Here is a 14,163-nt window from a genome sequence, read left to right on the forward strand (position 1 = left end):
ATGGTGCGGTACGCACGTCGAAACACAACCCAGTTGCAGACGTCAGAGGGGACCACCTCAAATTCCCTAAAGTTATGTCACTTTGTGTGAAAGTCTGGCGAGCGTGCACATTAAACGGACATTTGTTATTGTTGTGCTTGGAGATTTTGTGCAAACACTTCTGATGGATGTCTATGAAAACAACTCATTTTCTAATCAATTTACAGTAGAATACATACGTTGGCGACGTCAGTATATGAGCCTATATGCTCCTTACCTCTAAACATCAGTGCAAAGAGCTTCTACCACTCCTATAAGCTTTGGATGAAAGTTCACAAATTTCTCTGACCTTTACACACATCAACGTCTTTTGAGCAGGCCCTGGTGATACCGAGATAGCTACAGTTTTTATTGCCTGGATCAGTTTGTTTCCGCGCAATGTCCTCATAGTGGCACGTAAAAATTGTCATTTGGGTGTGAGAAATGAAAACTATTACAACACTGTTTTGAGGTTGTGAAGGGAAGAACCACGCAATGAATTTGATTGTCGCTGACAGACGAAGGTCACCACGCTAGGGTGGTGGCTTGCTGTCACACATCTGTGAGTGAGCAAAGGGCGTTCCGAGATGACGTCATGTCGGGTCTGGAGAGAAAAAAAAAAACATCTGTATTATGTCACGACTGCCAGCACACCCCACCCTCTGCTTTATTATCCTTTTTTTTCTCCTTCCAGGCTCCCCCACACCAACTCATCCTTCACTGCTAAAGTGTTTGTGTTTGGATTGCTCTTAGTTTTTAGCCATAACTTTGACACCAAATTACAAACCGCTTCCTGTAATTAAATCTTACCTGTGTGCTCTTTCAAACCTTGGGAAACTGACCCGACTCATGCGGCTGTTGTAAACAAAATAGAGTTCGTTGCACCTACTGCTAGTCAGCGTTGGGCGACGTTGTTGTTTGGCGGGTTGTAGACCACTGTACTAGAGAAAAAACCTGGGCCCCAAGAGAAAAGCAGAAGAGTAACAACGGTAGAGCTGAACAAGGCGATCATAGACAAGTAGGAAAGAGGACTCGGTGAGATTGACCATAAATTCATTTTTGAGGAATGGAGAGGCGATTAAAAACTGCTAGTGCTGCTAAGGGGGTTACGAGACAGACAGGTCCCAGTGAACAAAAACAAAGAAAGGAAAACACTGACAAAAATGCAGCCACTTGATTTTTCTTATGGAAGGGGATTCCCCTTTCAAACATTTACCCCCCCTCTCCACCTCCACGTTCATAGAGTCAGGTACTACAATGTCAAGGTACTACGTAGGTCTAAATTGACTGTCTTAATACTGTGTTTCTATTTATATTGCATATTTGACTCTGCATTTTCACACCGCAATTGTGGTATAAAAATAGGCAAACATTAGGGTAAAAACGGATGATTGCGTTTTCAGTTATTTCTAACGGAAAAAATTACTTCGGAGTTCAACGATTTCGCTTCCTAATGCTCCTTCTGGAACAAATTAGCGTTGAGATCCGAGATTCTACTCCAGTGGGAAAGTAGCTTCAGATAGGTAGCTTGCTTATTAGTTAAAATAGACAGATCGGTAGCTAGTTACGTCGATATGTATCCCTAAAATGTCTATATGTAGTTTCAGTAGAAGTTGGCAAGTACATAGGTTAGCAGATACGTAGGTCTCTCAAACTATGTGGTTGATGGGTAAGTAGTTTTATAGCCACTAGGTAGGAAGGGGTATAACAATTTGTATTGACAATTCAATTCATGTCATAGAAGGATATTACTACATATAGATCGATACGATCCTAAACTATTCAATGGCTAGACATGAAGTCAGTCACCACAGAAAAATTCCCAGTGTGTGAAAAAACTTGTGGTGGGAATACATAACCACCAGGGGAATTAAGGGTAGATTATTTTCAACCAGTTGTGCAGGAAGATGATTAGAGTTTGTGTTGTCATGTAACCTGAGGTACGACACTACTGAGTGGAACGTGAAAGTACTTGTGCTCTGCTGCTGTTTTTCTGAATCGTTGTACTCTTTGGCATTTACATACCTGCAGCAAAAAGGTAGTTAGTGAAACAAGGAGCGACTCTCTATTTTTGGGTAAGACAAAATGTTTCCACGCCACACATGCATCCATATAAAGTCTGCTTTGGAAATACATTGTTATTCCCTAATATACGTACAATCGACTGATTACCTTTTAAATAATTTTAAAGTGATATAAATCGTACGTTGTTCAGATCAATGTAGTTGGTTTATAGGAATATAAATCAATGCATCCAGTAGTGGATCGTAGGTAGGCACGCAGACAGACAGGCAGGCAGATAGGTATAAAATAGAGACGGTATAAAAGACAAGGAACATATAAAAGAGAAAAAGGAAGGTATAAAAGAGAAAAAGGAAGGTATAAAAGAGAGAAGGGAAAATGGAAGTAAATGCTGAAGGGTGGTGGGGGCGATAGGTCGGTAGCAGGTCAGTGGGTGTGGGGGATTGGACATAACAGCAAAAGTACGTAACATCATAAAAGTATCGCATCACTCAGCCACCCGCTATTCCTCACGTGTGCGCACATGCATGCACACACAAAACTGTTGAAAGCTTTAACAAGGCTGTAAAGCCCTTCGGCTCATGGTTGAGGCTTCGGGAAAGACCCGGACTATTGCTCCTTGCTGGTTCGCTTTTTCATGGCCTGGGAGAAAATTCATGACAATGGTGCATTTACTCAAAATATTATGGGGTGGCATGATACAAATCTAAAAGCGGTTTTAAATGAGGCTGTAGCATTAAAACATAACCCGATGGACTTTTGACCCTGCTGATGCTTCCTCATTGTTGAAATCTCAGCAACCACTGTTCTGTGAAATTAATTTCCGCTCTGCCGAGTCAGTTTTGTTATATTTACATTTTTGATATAGGGTGGGCAACACATCTGCATCACAGTTGAGAATTTCTGGGTTGAAGTCTTGATTTGGCTTTCCTGTGTAGATTTTCCATGTTCTCCCTGGTTTTCTACCACATTCCAAAACCATGACGTGTAAATCTCCTATACGTGTTGGATAGTTGTTTCTGTATGGTCCATGCAATTAACTTCTCCCAAGTACAAGGTGTACGCCAAACTCACCTGTAATAGAACCAGGGCTATATAGAAAAGAATGGATAGATGCTTATGGAGCATTCCAATCTGTGAGGGGTCAAAGCCTCCAAACACTTCAAATCTGTTTTCTGTTTCATATTGAATTAGTTTCATTCATTTTGCAGCTTTTGAACAGTTGGTTAATCCCCCCCGAAAATCTTTGTATTCATTCAATTTGTAAATCGCATTGTTCATCGGTCCCTGTGCTGTTTTCTAGGCGAAATTAACTCACAGATCTATACTACCATGAAAAGCATTCTTTTTTTATTTTTATTACTACCAAATGAACAAGACAAAAAGTTTGTAATTTGTGGTTTGCTTTTCTTTGGTGATATCTCAAAAACATGTAAAATCTCTTCATGTAGATTCCATTAAACTCACTTTAAATTTTGAAAATAGAATATAAAATTCGAAAATAGAATATTTTAAAACGTCTAAAAACCTTTAAATAAAACAAACATATCTTGTCACAGTGTATGAATAATTATATTCAAGGATAATTATTCTATTATTTTCTTTCCTGCTCAAAGTTTTGTTTGGTCTACAATATTGCATCCCGGACGATTTATGCTGTGTGAAACACAAAAATGTGAGCCTGTGCTGCTATCTTCTGGCCACAGACTGTAATTAAACTGCGGCAGCCTTACCAAATAGATATTTAACGTCTCTCTCAACCCTGTTTATGTTGTTACTTGCGTTTATAGTTCGAGAACAAGTTGACTATAAGTACACTTTTGTAGACCCACATCTTTTTTCAAAAAGAGCACAAAAAAAATGCCCAGATTTTTTTTTATTTACACGTGCAAGTGGGAGTTACGATCTCCCTTGTGCAATTACCTCACCACCAAATTCAAATTTAACTTCAGGGACCAGTATGTTTTTGACAAACAAAATACACATTGACTGTAAAACAACCACTGCAATGCTTTGTATCCTAACATGAGTTATATTGTGAGCAAATACAAAAAATCCACACACACAACCTATTTAGAATATGAACTATGGGAATAGTGTTAACATGAAAAGTTGTAATCTTAATTATAAAAGCTTGTTTAGCTCACCAATTACACTTGAGACATCACAAAGCCAAATATTTAGAAAAAAAAATCACTGCTGCAGGCTTGGGCACAAAGTGCGACAACAAATCTGTGCTGTCTTAACAAAATAGAACAAAACTGAATTTAGTATGAAGCTGCACCATGGAAACAAAAACAGCTTGACAACTTCAATCTCATGTCAAGGCTGACAATTGAACCCAGATGACATTTTGATGCATGCCAATGCTACTAAAATAAGTCATTGTACATTAATTTATGGCTTGAGGGATATTGAACATTTTCCCCATGTATTTGATCCTATTGGAAGAAAAGGACTAGAGTGCAAGGCTGCAGTCCACTGGAAGTAGTAACAGTGCGATCATATCTAATACTATCAACTTATACTACATTGGGGAGGGGGGGGCGTCTGCCGAGGGACGAAGGAAGGCAGGGAAGCACATGTCTGACAGATATAATTGTTGTGCGTCTGGTCAGAAGCTTGACGGTGTTAAGACATTCATGTCCCGGGGTTTGAGTTTGTGTGGCCGTGGGGGTGGCTGCTGAGGGTCCACGCCAGCAATTTCAATTTTGGGAGGCATGAAGCTGGTAGTATCCCCCACAGTGAGGCTGTCTTGGCCACCGGTGCCTGCTATGGTGGAGGACTTCTGCAGGCCAAAGTAGGACTGAAGTGAAAAGCCTGCAAGGAAGGCACAGACCTGAGCCTCGATACCACCAAGGTATATCCAGTTCCTTTAAAACGGTCATTCACAATTTTATTTATTTTTTATCCCAAATACCACACAAGAAAAAAAACTTGCTCTCCAAGTACTACCATCTCCAATAAGGACACCCTTAAAAACTGAAATTTTAAAATGTATTTATAGTATCAGCAATGTCAGGCGGGTTTGTTTGCACTAATTTGCAGCATAGAATGTTGAGGATAGATAAAAACTGATTTCATTACATAAAAACAAATGTACATGAAACGTCGACGAGTCAATTCATATTGGTTGCGGTGGGCCAGCGGAACGTCGTCACCGTTCGCTCGCCGACCGCAAGCCTTCTATATATATCCAGACGCCTGCGTGATTTCATAAAGCTGAAGAAATTACACGGCTGAGACAGGAAATCGGTCGTCAGCCTACGAAATGAATCCGGTATATCTAAAAATATATCTTTTTTTTTTTTTTTTAATTCATGAAAACATCACATATCTACAACCTACAGACCTTCCATTGGACATTTAAATGTAAAAAAAATAAGCTTGAAATAAAATAACACTATATAAACACAAAACGTACTTACCCGTGATAGAAGAGCTAACGTCCCGGAAATAATGTGCCAAAAGCGTATCAATGTGAACGAAAGGTTGGCTATTGTTTACACGTTTGTTACCGCGTGAACTCAACTCTTCAGCATGGAAATACCTGGTGCATGGTTTCTTCAATGTTAATAAAAGTATTTGTGTTGTGCACCCGTCCAAAACTCCCTCACCTGTGTTGGGTTCAGAGCCTGGGTGAGTGGGGGACTTCTGCACCACCGAGCGAGTTCCAAAGAAGCTCCACGTGTCCTCTCCTCCTTGGTTTCCTCCCATGTCAGCTGTATGGTTAGGACTGTTGGAATCTAATGGTGTGAGAAAGGGCGCAGGACTGCGCTGGAACCAGCTCCTACAATCCCGCCAAGACACAGTGTGAGTTGGGAACACATGACTGTGGCAAATCATTGAAGCAGGGAGGGCGCCAATTTTAGACACAAATAACGTGGTCCATCGACGGAACACAATGTGAAGAACGTGCAGCCTACCTGCGAGTGACAGCCGGTGATGCAAGGGGGCTGACGCACGGGGTGACTGAAGGAGTGACCGAGGGGGTGACGCAGGGGGTCCCACTTGGAGTGGATTGTGCTGATGTTGTAAGCCTGTCGTCCTTCAAGTCCCCGATTGACATTCTCAGCTTCTGCAAGACAAAAAAAGCAAGGAGAAAGCAAAACCACTTAATCAAGAAAATGTACGCTTTAATAAGCTAAGATTTTTGTTTTTTGGGTCGCAACATTGAATGAACATGTGACAAGCAACTACTACTACCGATATTTGTGACAGATATATCAGTAACACAAACCATTGAGCCCAACACAAAAAAACGAATGAATACAAAAACAACGGCCTTAAAGCTTTTGACAAGTTGCTAACAACCAAAGGGCGTTAAAACTCATCAGGACTAATCATGTGTTGTGGCCCAGGCAGAATGTTGACGAGCATGTAGGATGAAAATAAGCAGGCATCACATTAATTGGACCTGCCAACTAGGTTAATTCTAACTGGTTAATTTAGCATGGTGGGTAATACCACTATTTCTTCATTAAATTCAGGCATTTCATACCTGAAGTTGGTGTAGCGCATCGCTCACATTTTACATTCTGAACATTTAAGAGACGATGCATTGAGATGAAAGTGGAAGTGAGGTTTTAGTAGACTGGCGTTATGAACCGGTTGGGACCAGTTAGACAACACAATATGTATATTTGCATTTTCAACAGCGGCACACGTTGTTTAACGAAAGCGAAAGTATTTTCATTTTATCATAACAAAACTATTCTACATAAAATGTGCAGACGGGTGAATACAAAGCGAGATCAATATTTAGGTTAGCCGCATTTATCGCATAGCAACATGCTAGTGGAACACAGCAAGCTAGCTAATCGTGCTACATGTATATCGACTGAACATAGCAAAATGATCAAAACTGCCTGACTTACTTTACGACAACATCTCTCAGATAGACTTGTGAATTCGCCCAAAATTGACAAATTCGGACAAAAATGTGATTGAGACGCCGTGTAGTCTCCATGCTAACGTTAGTTAGCACCGAAGACTACGGTGCGGCTTCCTTGCTGCGTCGGAAAAAAACTCTCCTTGCTTGATTTATAAACGCAATCTGGGCCTACCTTTTTATAATGATGTTTCTTTGGCGCTCCCTGACGTTCGCCGTCTTTTTTTCGTCCATGATTCAAAGGAGGAACGATACAAACGTACGCAATAGGCCCTAAGTTGTTGCTGTTTACGTGAGCTCACGAAGTGATCGAGCCACTCATATCAGAGGTTGCTTAGCAACGATCTTTTTGCATAATGTGTTTACCAGGACTTTGCTACTTGTTTTTCTTTTCTTTTCTTTTCTTTTTTTTAGCTTGTGGTAACTCCACCGACTCTGCACTTATTATTCCCATTGTATATCAAATAGCAATAACGTAAATGGTGGTGTGTACTATAGGCATCATTGAGTATATTAGATTGATTGATTAGTTCAAGTATACTGTACAGGATGTCCCAAAAGTCACCATACACTTCCGGACAGAATGAGATGTTATGGACCAAGCCAATAACGGCGTAATAATACTGGTGAACACCAGATTTTAATCAGATATTTCTTTTTGTGGCTCCCAATAGATTTTGGAAGCTGATTAAAAAGATGTCATTACTGTTTTACCTAGCCCATTAGGTTTTGACATATTTTCCTATTTTGTTGTTGCAGATTTTACCATGCGTTTTTATATACACTATACCTACTATATTTCAGGAATAAATGCCCCTGTTACTGAACCTAACCCTATGTCACGATATTATTATTATTATTATTGTTACTATCATCAACATCATCATTATTGCCTCTAATAAGGTTAAATTTTGAGGTTTTTTTAATTTTAAGGTTTTTAGGTATGTATGTTCAATAATGATGGCAAGAAATAAATATAAGAACAAGCTCAAATTCATTGCTGTTGGGTTGTTGTCAGATGTCTTCTTAATGGTCTTTTCATATGTAATATAATATGAAAGCCCCAATTCTAAAACCATCTAGATGTGTTGTCTAGATGCCTATTATAAAACCCATTTGTGTCAAAATTGGTAAAGAATTATGATTTATCAGAATCATTGCCAAGCCATATATATATATATATATATATATATATATATATATATATATATATATATATATATATATATATATATATATATATATATATATATAATTTTATACTGCAGACTATGTGGAATTCTGCTCTTCATGTACCTTAAATTACAGAAACACAGTCTGCTATACCTGTTATACCTGCTATATCTGTTGGTGTCCATTAAAAGGGATTGTTGTCCTTTTTTTACTTGTATAGTAAATCAGACTTAACAGCAGATCTCCTTTTCATACTCACGGGATGTGTGCCGTCAGCCAGGCGGCGAAAGCGAGTCTCCTCAGCAGATAGGCCCTTGTGGGGGGTATAGCCAGTGTCAATCAGTCCTGCCTGGTGCTCAAAACTTTGGAGGTTCTCTTGGGTCTGCTCTGTGAGAGGGGAGGCATTTGACAGCTTGCTGAACTGGCAGTATGTGCTCATTCATAAACTATTTGACAAGTTGGGGGCAAGTGCACTGATGTTGGCTGCGTTACGGCACATACTGTACACACTACACAACAATAACAGCATTGAGCAGAAGAGCTTTTCAGTTGTGCTTCCAAAAATCAAAAAGCTTATGTTGGGTCGAAAACTTCAGAGAGGCATCAACTGTTTTAGTTTGTGGCGATATAGAAGTGAACTACTATATGTGCTGTGTGTCAAGCTGCATGTTAAGATTTCATCTCAGTTGATATATGGAATTAAAGAAAACTTAACACAATTAAAAATTATATTTACAGGCGGTCCTTGGTTTATGATGCATTTACATTCTTATGGTAGCGATATAACCCAAGTTTGTACTTAAATGGGAACACGCAGTAGTCTCGCTGATCTATGCTAATGCAATAGTAAAGTCACAATTAAAGTATTTTTTGCATAAAACACCCTTCCAGTCCATAAATGTAAAACAATTAAAGATTTATCACTTTGAAATGTAATAATTATATCAAATATGTGTATGAAAAACACATCCAGGCCATAAATATAAAGTGATCAAATTGAAAAACAATAAGCAGTAACCGAGTATGCATACAGCATTGTGCCGCATGACAAAGTATTTTCCACGTCAAACACTGCTTAGAACGTCAAAATGTCAACTATGTAAATTGAGGACCCCCTGTACACACTTTTGACCAAATGGACTATGAATCAAAAAAACAATCGCAAGTCGAAGAGTAAGAAAAGAGCTGTCCGTCACTTACTTATGGTGAGAGAGCTCATGAAAGAGCTGGCTTTGGCTTTCACAACACGGAGTGGGAACTTGGCTGGCTCCAATCCCGCAGTAATCATCTTTCCACACTTCTCACTTTCCTAAATGCAGTTACATAAGCAAATCAAATGTGCACCAGCATACACAAAACCTGTGTGAGTGAAGCTCACAGTGATTCCAAAGTACAGTGGTGCCTTGAGACAAGAGTTGATTTTGTTCTGAGACCATGCATGTACCTGAAATCCTTTCCATGGGAAATAAATACAAATACCAAAAATCCAATGAAAAAAATTAAGAATGTTAGCAATGTGTTTTTGATAAGGTACTCTATATTATACTTGGTAAACAAATTAAATAACTCGCCATGCTTAAAAGCATGGAATAGTCCCTTTGCCCACACAGGTCAAGAGTGCATACCAACAAAAGTCATTGATGACCCCTGGGTTGCCCGGGGCGTGTATAAGAGCCCGTGAAGTCGGGTCACTCGTATCTCAAGGCATCGCTGTAGTTACATTTATAGAAGAATTGTGAAGGACCTCTGCACTCTTCCTAAACTTGTGGTTTGGAACGACGGGGTCTGTCCATAAGCTGTTGACAGCAAAGTCCGCAGGTGGGGAATGCATCGGGATATCCATTTGGTCGTCGTAGCACATATTGTGCCGGGTCAGTCCAATGGGATACGACAGCGCACCCAAGACGCCGGACGACGATCCAGATTCTAGAGCTGATGCATGGTTGGAGTAAGTAAAATATTGCAATTTATTTTGTGCCAATATTTCTAGATCTGCTCAATGAGGTCAAAAGCAACAACATTTCCAGTAATTTGTATCAGTCATGATCAACCTTATATGTAGATATGTACTCAATGCCTTAATTTCTTTCTAATAGTCCTCATTAGGGTCAAGTGTGAGGGCAACACCCTGGACTGTTTACGTCCAATCGCAGAGCACATATAGACAAACAACCATTGATAATCACATTCATGTCTTATATTAAACTATCATAAATGTTTTTAGAATGTGGTACGAAAACAAAGCACTCAAAGAAAACATTGTGTTTGCCATTAATTTTCACACACAAATTCCTCATATACCTGGCATGTCTCCCTGTCTTGACGCCATTCGGCCACCCGGTCAGGAGGGTTCACCGCCGATCTGTCTGCTAGGTACACTTTTCTTCAAGTCCAGATGTGTATCCACTCGTATAAAGTTTGTCTAGATTCCAATTCTGCCCAAGGTCACAAATGTAAGTTCAGCTTTCACTAGCTTTATAGGTCATTGGAGAAACACACCATACAGACCTGCTTGTCTGACTGCAGACTGCATATAGTGTCCGGTTTCTGACCAGCCTCTAAATAGAGCAAGAGAGAAGATAGGGGAGGTGGGGGGTAGGGAGGGAGAGAGAGAGAGAGAGAGAGAGGGAGAAAGAGGGAGAAAAAGAGAGAGAATTTATGTCATTCTCATCTTTGATATTCTAGCGTCAAGTTCATGCTTAAGCCTGATACCAGATATGGCTCAAAAGGCAAGTTGTAACTCAAAACCGCTTGTCCCCACGGGGGTCGCAGGCGTGCTGGAGCCTATTCCAGCAGTCATCGGGCAAGAGGCGGGGACACCCTGAACCGGTTGCCAGCCAATCGCAGGGCACACAGAGACGAACCATCCACACTCACACCTAGGGGAAATTTGGAGTGCTCAATCACCCTACTGCATGTTTTTGGGATGTGGGAGGAAACTGGAGTGTCCCAAGAAAACCCACGCGGGCACGGGGAGAACATGCAAACTCCACACAGGGACGGCCGGAGGTGGAATTGAACCCGCACCCTCCTAACTGTGAGGTGGACGTGCTAACCAGTGTTCCACCGTGCTGCCTTAGACCAAACTCTTTTTTTAAAAAAAAAATCACATTTTATTTGTGTGAACTTCTCATTTCAACATTGTGGAAATCTACCATATTCTCAACATGTCGATGTAATAGTTTTTCCTACATATTCATAACAAATCAGTTTTTCCTACATATTAATAACAAATCAAAATTTACAAGACTATTATCAAGGGTTTCTGAAACATATTCATACATAAAAAAGTAAGAAAAGTAATGAGTTTATTTATTTAAAGAAATTGTAACAAATATCGTAAATAATGCAATATTTCGCCCCCATATACGGTGCTATACAATACAGAAAATAGTTTTATTAATATGCTATTTCCTGACCATGAGCTGAGACGCTCTATTACATAGTATATGGCGACGTCTAGACCAGTTAGAAAAGACGTATGTGAAGTGTCATCTGACAAATTGAGCAGGAAAACAAACCTTAATATTAAATGTGATATCCGAAGCGCTAGAATTAAACACAATTGACTCGGACGACTTTCTATGAGCCTCGTCATCGCTGGACCGCTCGGTTTCGTTGTCTGCATGCATGCAAAACGCCCATTACTAATTTCCTTTCAACAACGTATCGTGCACACAAATTATGCAATCACTCACCCCAACGAGCCAGCAGTCCCTCACTGCTTGAAATATTATCTGGCTAGCTTTATGTCACAACAGAATCAACAAAACAGCAGTATGTTTGCTCGTCCATGACTTTTGGACATGCCTCCAAATGTCCCTCTCCATGCCCGAGGTCACAGCGTTCACGGTGACGCAGGATCCCTGAGCGCAACACTCGGAAATGACAGTGGCAACATTTTAGCCTAGCCTAGCTTTCTGCTGGCCAATAGATGAGCTGTCAGCTGTCAACTGGAAACAAAATTATGCAATGCCAATCAAATACCGAATTGACAGCTTTTTAAGAAAAGAGTACAGATAGTCGCGTTTTGTTATTTTAAAGATGAACCTTCGGACCGAATTTTCATTTTTGTTCTGTTGCTACAATTTGACAAACGAAATAAACCCTACAATAGTAATGAAATATTCCAGAAGTTCACATGACGTCATAACTTATACTTTTTTTCGTACCAACCACCAGGTGGTACTGTTGCACGACGCAAGCGTTCTCTCAAAAAAGTTTATTTTTATTTTCAAGATGATTTTCATACATACATACATACATTACATACATACATACATACATACATACATACATACATACATACATACATACATACATACATACATACATACATACATACATACATACATACATACATACATACATACATACATACATACATACATACATACATACATACATACATACATACATACATACATACATACATACATACATACATACATACATACATACATACATACATACATACATACTAAGTCTTTGCTGTATAGTAGTTAAGTAAAATGAAATGAGTGAATAAATATGAACAGAGCTTATAGTTTTTCTTTTTTATTTTCAAGATGATTTTCATACATACATACATACATACATACATACATACATACATACATACATACATACATACATACATACATACATACATACATACATACATACATACATACATACATACATACATACATACATACATACATACATAAGTATTATGTTTCTTTAAGTATACATCATGAATGTGATTGAAAAAATAGCATTGAAGCAATTCACAGTTTTGCCACTTTTGTTCCAGGTAAGTGGTTATCCTCAGTGAAGCTTTTGAGACTTTGGTGTGCTGCTGCTTGGGGTGGAACTGACCTCAGTTGCTTCTGAGCTCACACTGGCTTTACTTCTTCTAAACATGAAATTCAAGGGACACATTTCAACAAATTTAATTTTGGTGAACCTTTGAGGTTTGCTGAGATGATTCCCGGAAGTACTCACAGAGGTCAGGTTTGCAAGGACACGGGTCACTGCTTTACTCTTCAAGCAGAAAGATGAGCCATTTCGTGTGCTGACACTGTGAAAGTATACAATACAGGTGAGAAACCAATATTTGAAGTCATGCACACTTAAACTTTACATGAGTTTGTATTACTATATGGCTGCACTCCATCTGGGATTATTTTCTCATTACTTTTAAATATTTTATACCTAAAACAAAGTCGTTGAGAATTTCAAAACTTTGATAACATCTTACACTATCTCCACTTTGTTGCAGAAGGCGGATGCTGGGTGAATTGTGATGTCTTTTATATCATACTTTTGGGCAAACGACTTCACATCATCTTGACACAGACAACTCTGGGATTTAGTGACTAGAGGAAAGACAAGAAAAAAACATTTTAGCCATTCATTCTAGTTACTTCAACACAGCTTCACGATGAATTCTGCTTTCTGAATTATTAACAAGGAAAATAAGCGTTGGAACTTACGTTGAGCTGCGCACACGTAGATGGCGACAGCCAGGAGAAAAAGAACTTTGATAGTGCGGCACATGGCTGGTCCTCTGTTGGGTCAAGGATATGCTAGCTAAAGACGAAGAGGATCAAATACTGCCTGAGTGAAAGTACCACCGTGCACCTCCTTTTAAACTTGCACACATCCCACAGACTTCCTGTATACAATGGGGGGTTGGGGGGATGAGTGGCTCAAACGGAAAGCAAAAGTTGCAAACCACAAGGAAAAAAAAACTAAAAATATCTATCTATCTATCTATCTATCTATCTATCTATCTATCTATCTATCTATCTATCTATCTATCTATCTATCTATCTATCTATCTATCTATCTATCTATCTATCTATCTATCTATCTATCTATCTATCTATCTATCTATCTATCTATCTATCTATCTATCTATCTATCTATCTATCTATCTATCTATCTATCTATCTATCTATCTATCTATCTATCTATCTATCTATCTATCTATCTATCTATCTATCTATCTATCTATCTATCTATCTATCTATCTATCTATCTATCTATCTATCTATCTATCTATCTATCTATCT

The 14,163-nt window shown here is 39.2% G+C and overlaps 1 protein-coding gene across 1 annotated transcript; it reads right to left on the reverse strand.

Annotated features, from left to right (window-relative positions):
- Positions 1–3,901: 3,901 nt before the first annotated feature.
- Positions 3,902–12,334, reverse strand: kiaa1191 (KIAA1191 ortholog). The gene is made up of 9 exons (XM_061282196.1): positions 11,803–12,334; positions 10,613–10,662; positions 10,406–10,539; positions 9,849–10,036; positions 9,305–9,413; positions 8,364–8,491; positions 5,967–6,118; positions 5,658–5,830; positions 3,902–4,860 (listed from the first exon to the last, which is right to left on the reverse strand). Exons 3-9 carry the CDS (start codon positions 10,431–10,433, stop codon positions 4,655–4,657), a joined length of 984 nt encoding a protein of 327 aa, XP_061138180.1. The 5' UTR covers positions 10,434–10,539; positions 10,613–10,662; positions 11,803–12,334; the 3' UTR covers positions 3,902–4,654.
- Between the last annotated feature and the right edge of the window lie 1,829 nt (positions 12,335–14,163).

Source organism: Syngnathus typhle, linkage group LG1 (assembly GCF_033458585.1).
Source record: "Syngnathus typhle isolate RoL2023-S1 ecotype Sweden linkage group LG1, RoL_Styp_1.0, whole genome shotgun sequence".
NCBI classification, from domain to species: Eukaryota; Metazoa; Chordata; class Actinopteri; order Syngnathiformes; family Syngnathidae; genus Syngnathus; species Syngnathus typhle.

Bases quoted from the DNA above. Each gene is read 5' to 3' on its own strand.
- kiaa1191 (XM_061282196.1), bottom strand. From the start codon at position 10,433: ATGGCGTCAAGACAGGGAGACATGCCAG. The intron at 9,414-9,848 runs GTCCTTCACAAT...AACTGCATTTAG, and splicing joins AGTTTAGGAAGAGTGCAGAG to GAAAGTGAGAAGTGTGGAAA. The intron at 8,492-9,304 runs GTAAGTGACGGA...CCCCTCTCACAG, and splicing joins CATGAGCTCTCTCACCATAA to AGCAGACCCAAGAGAACCTC.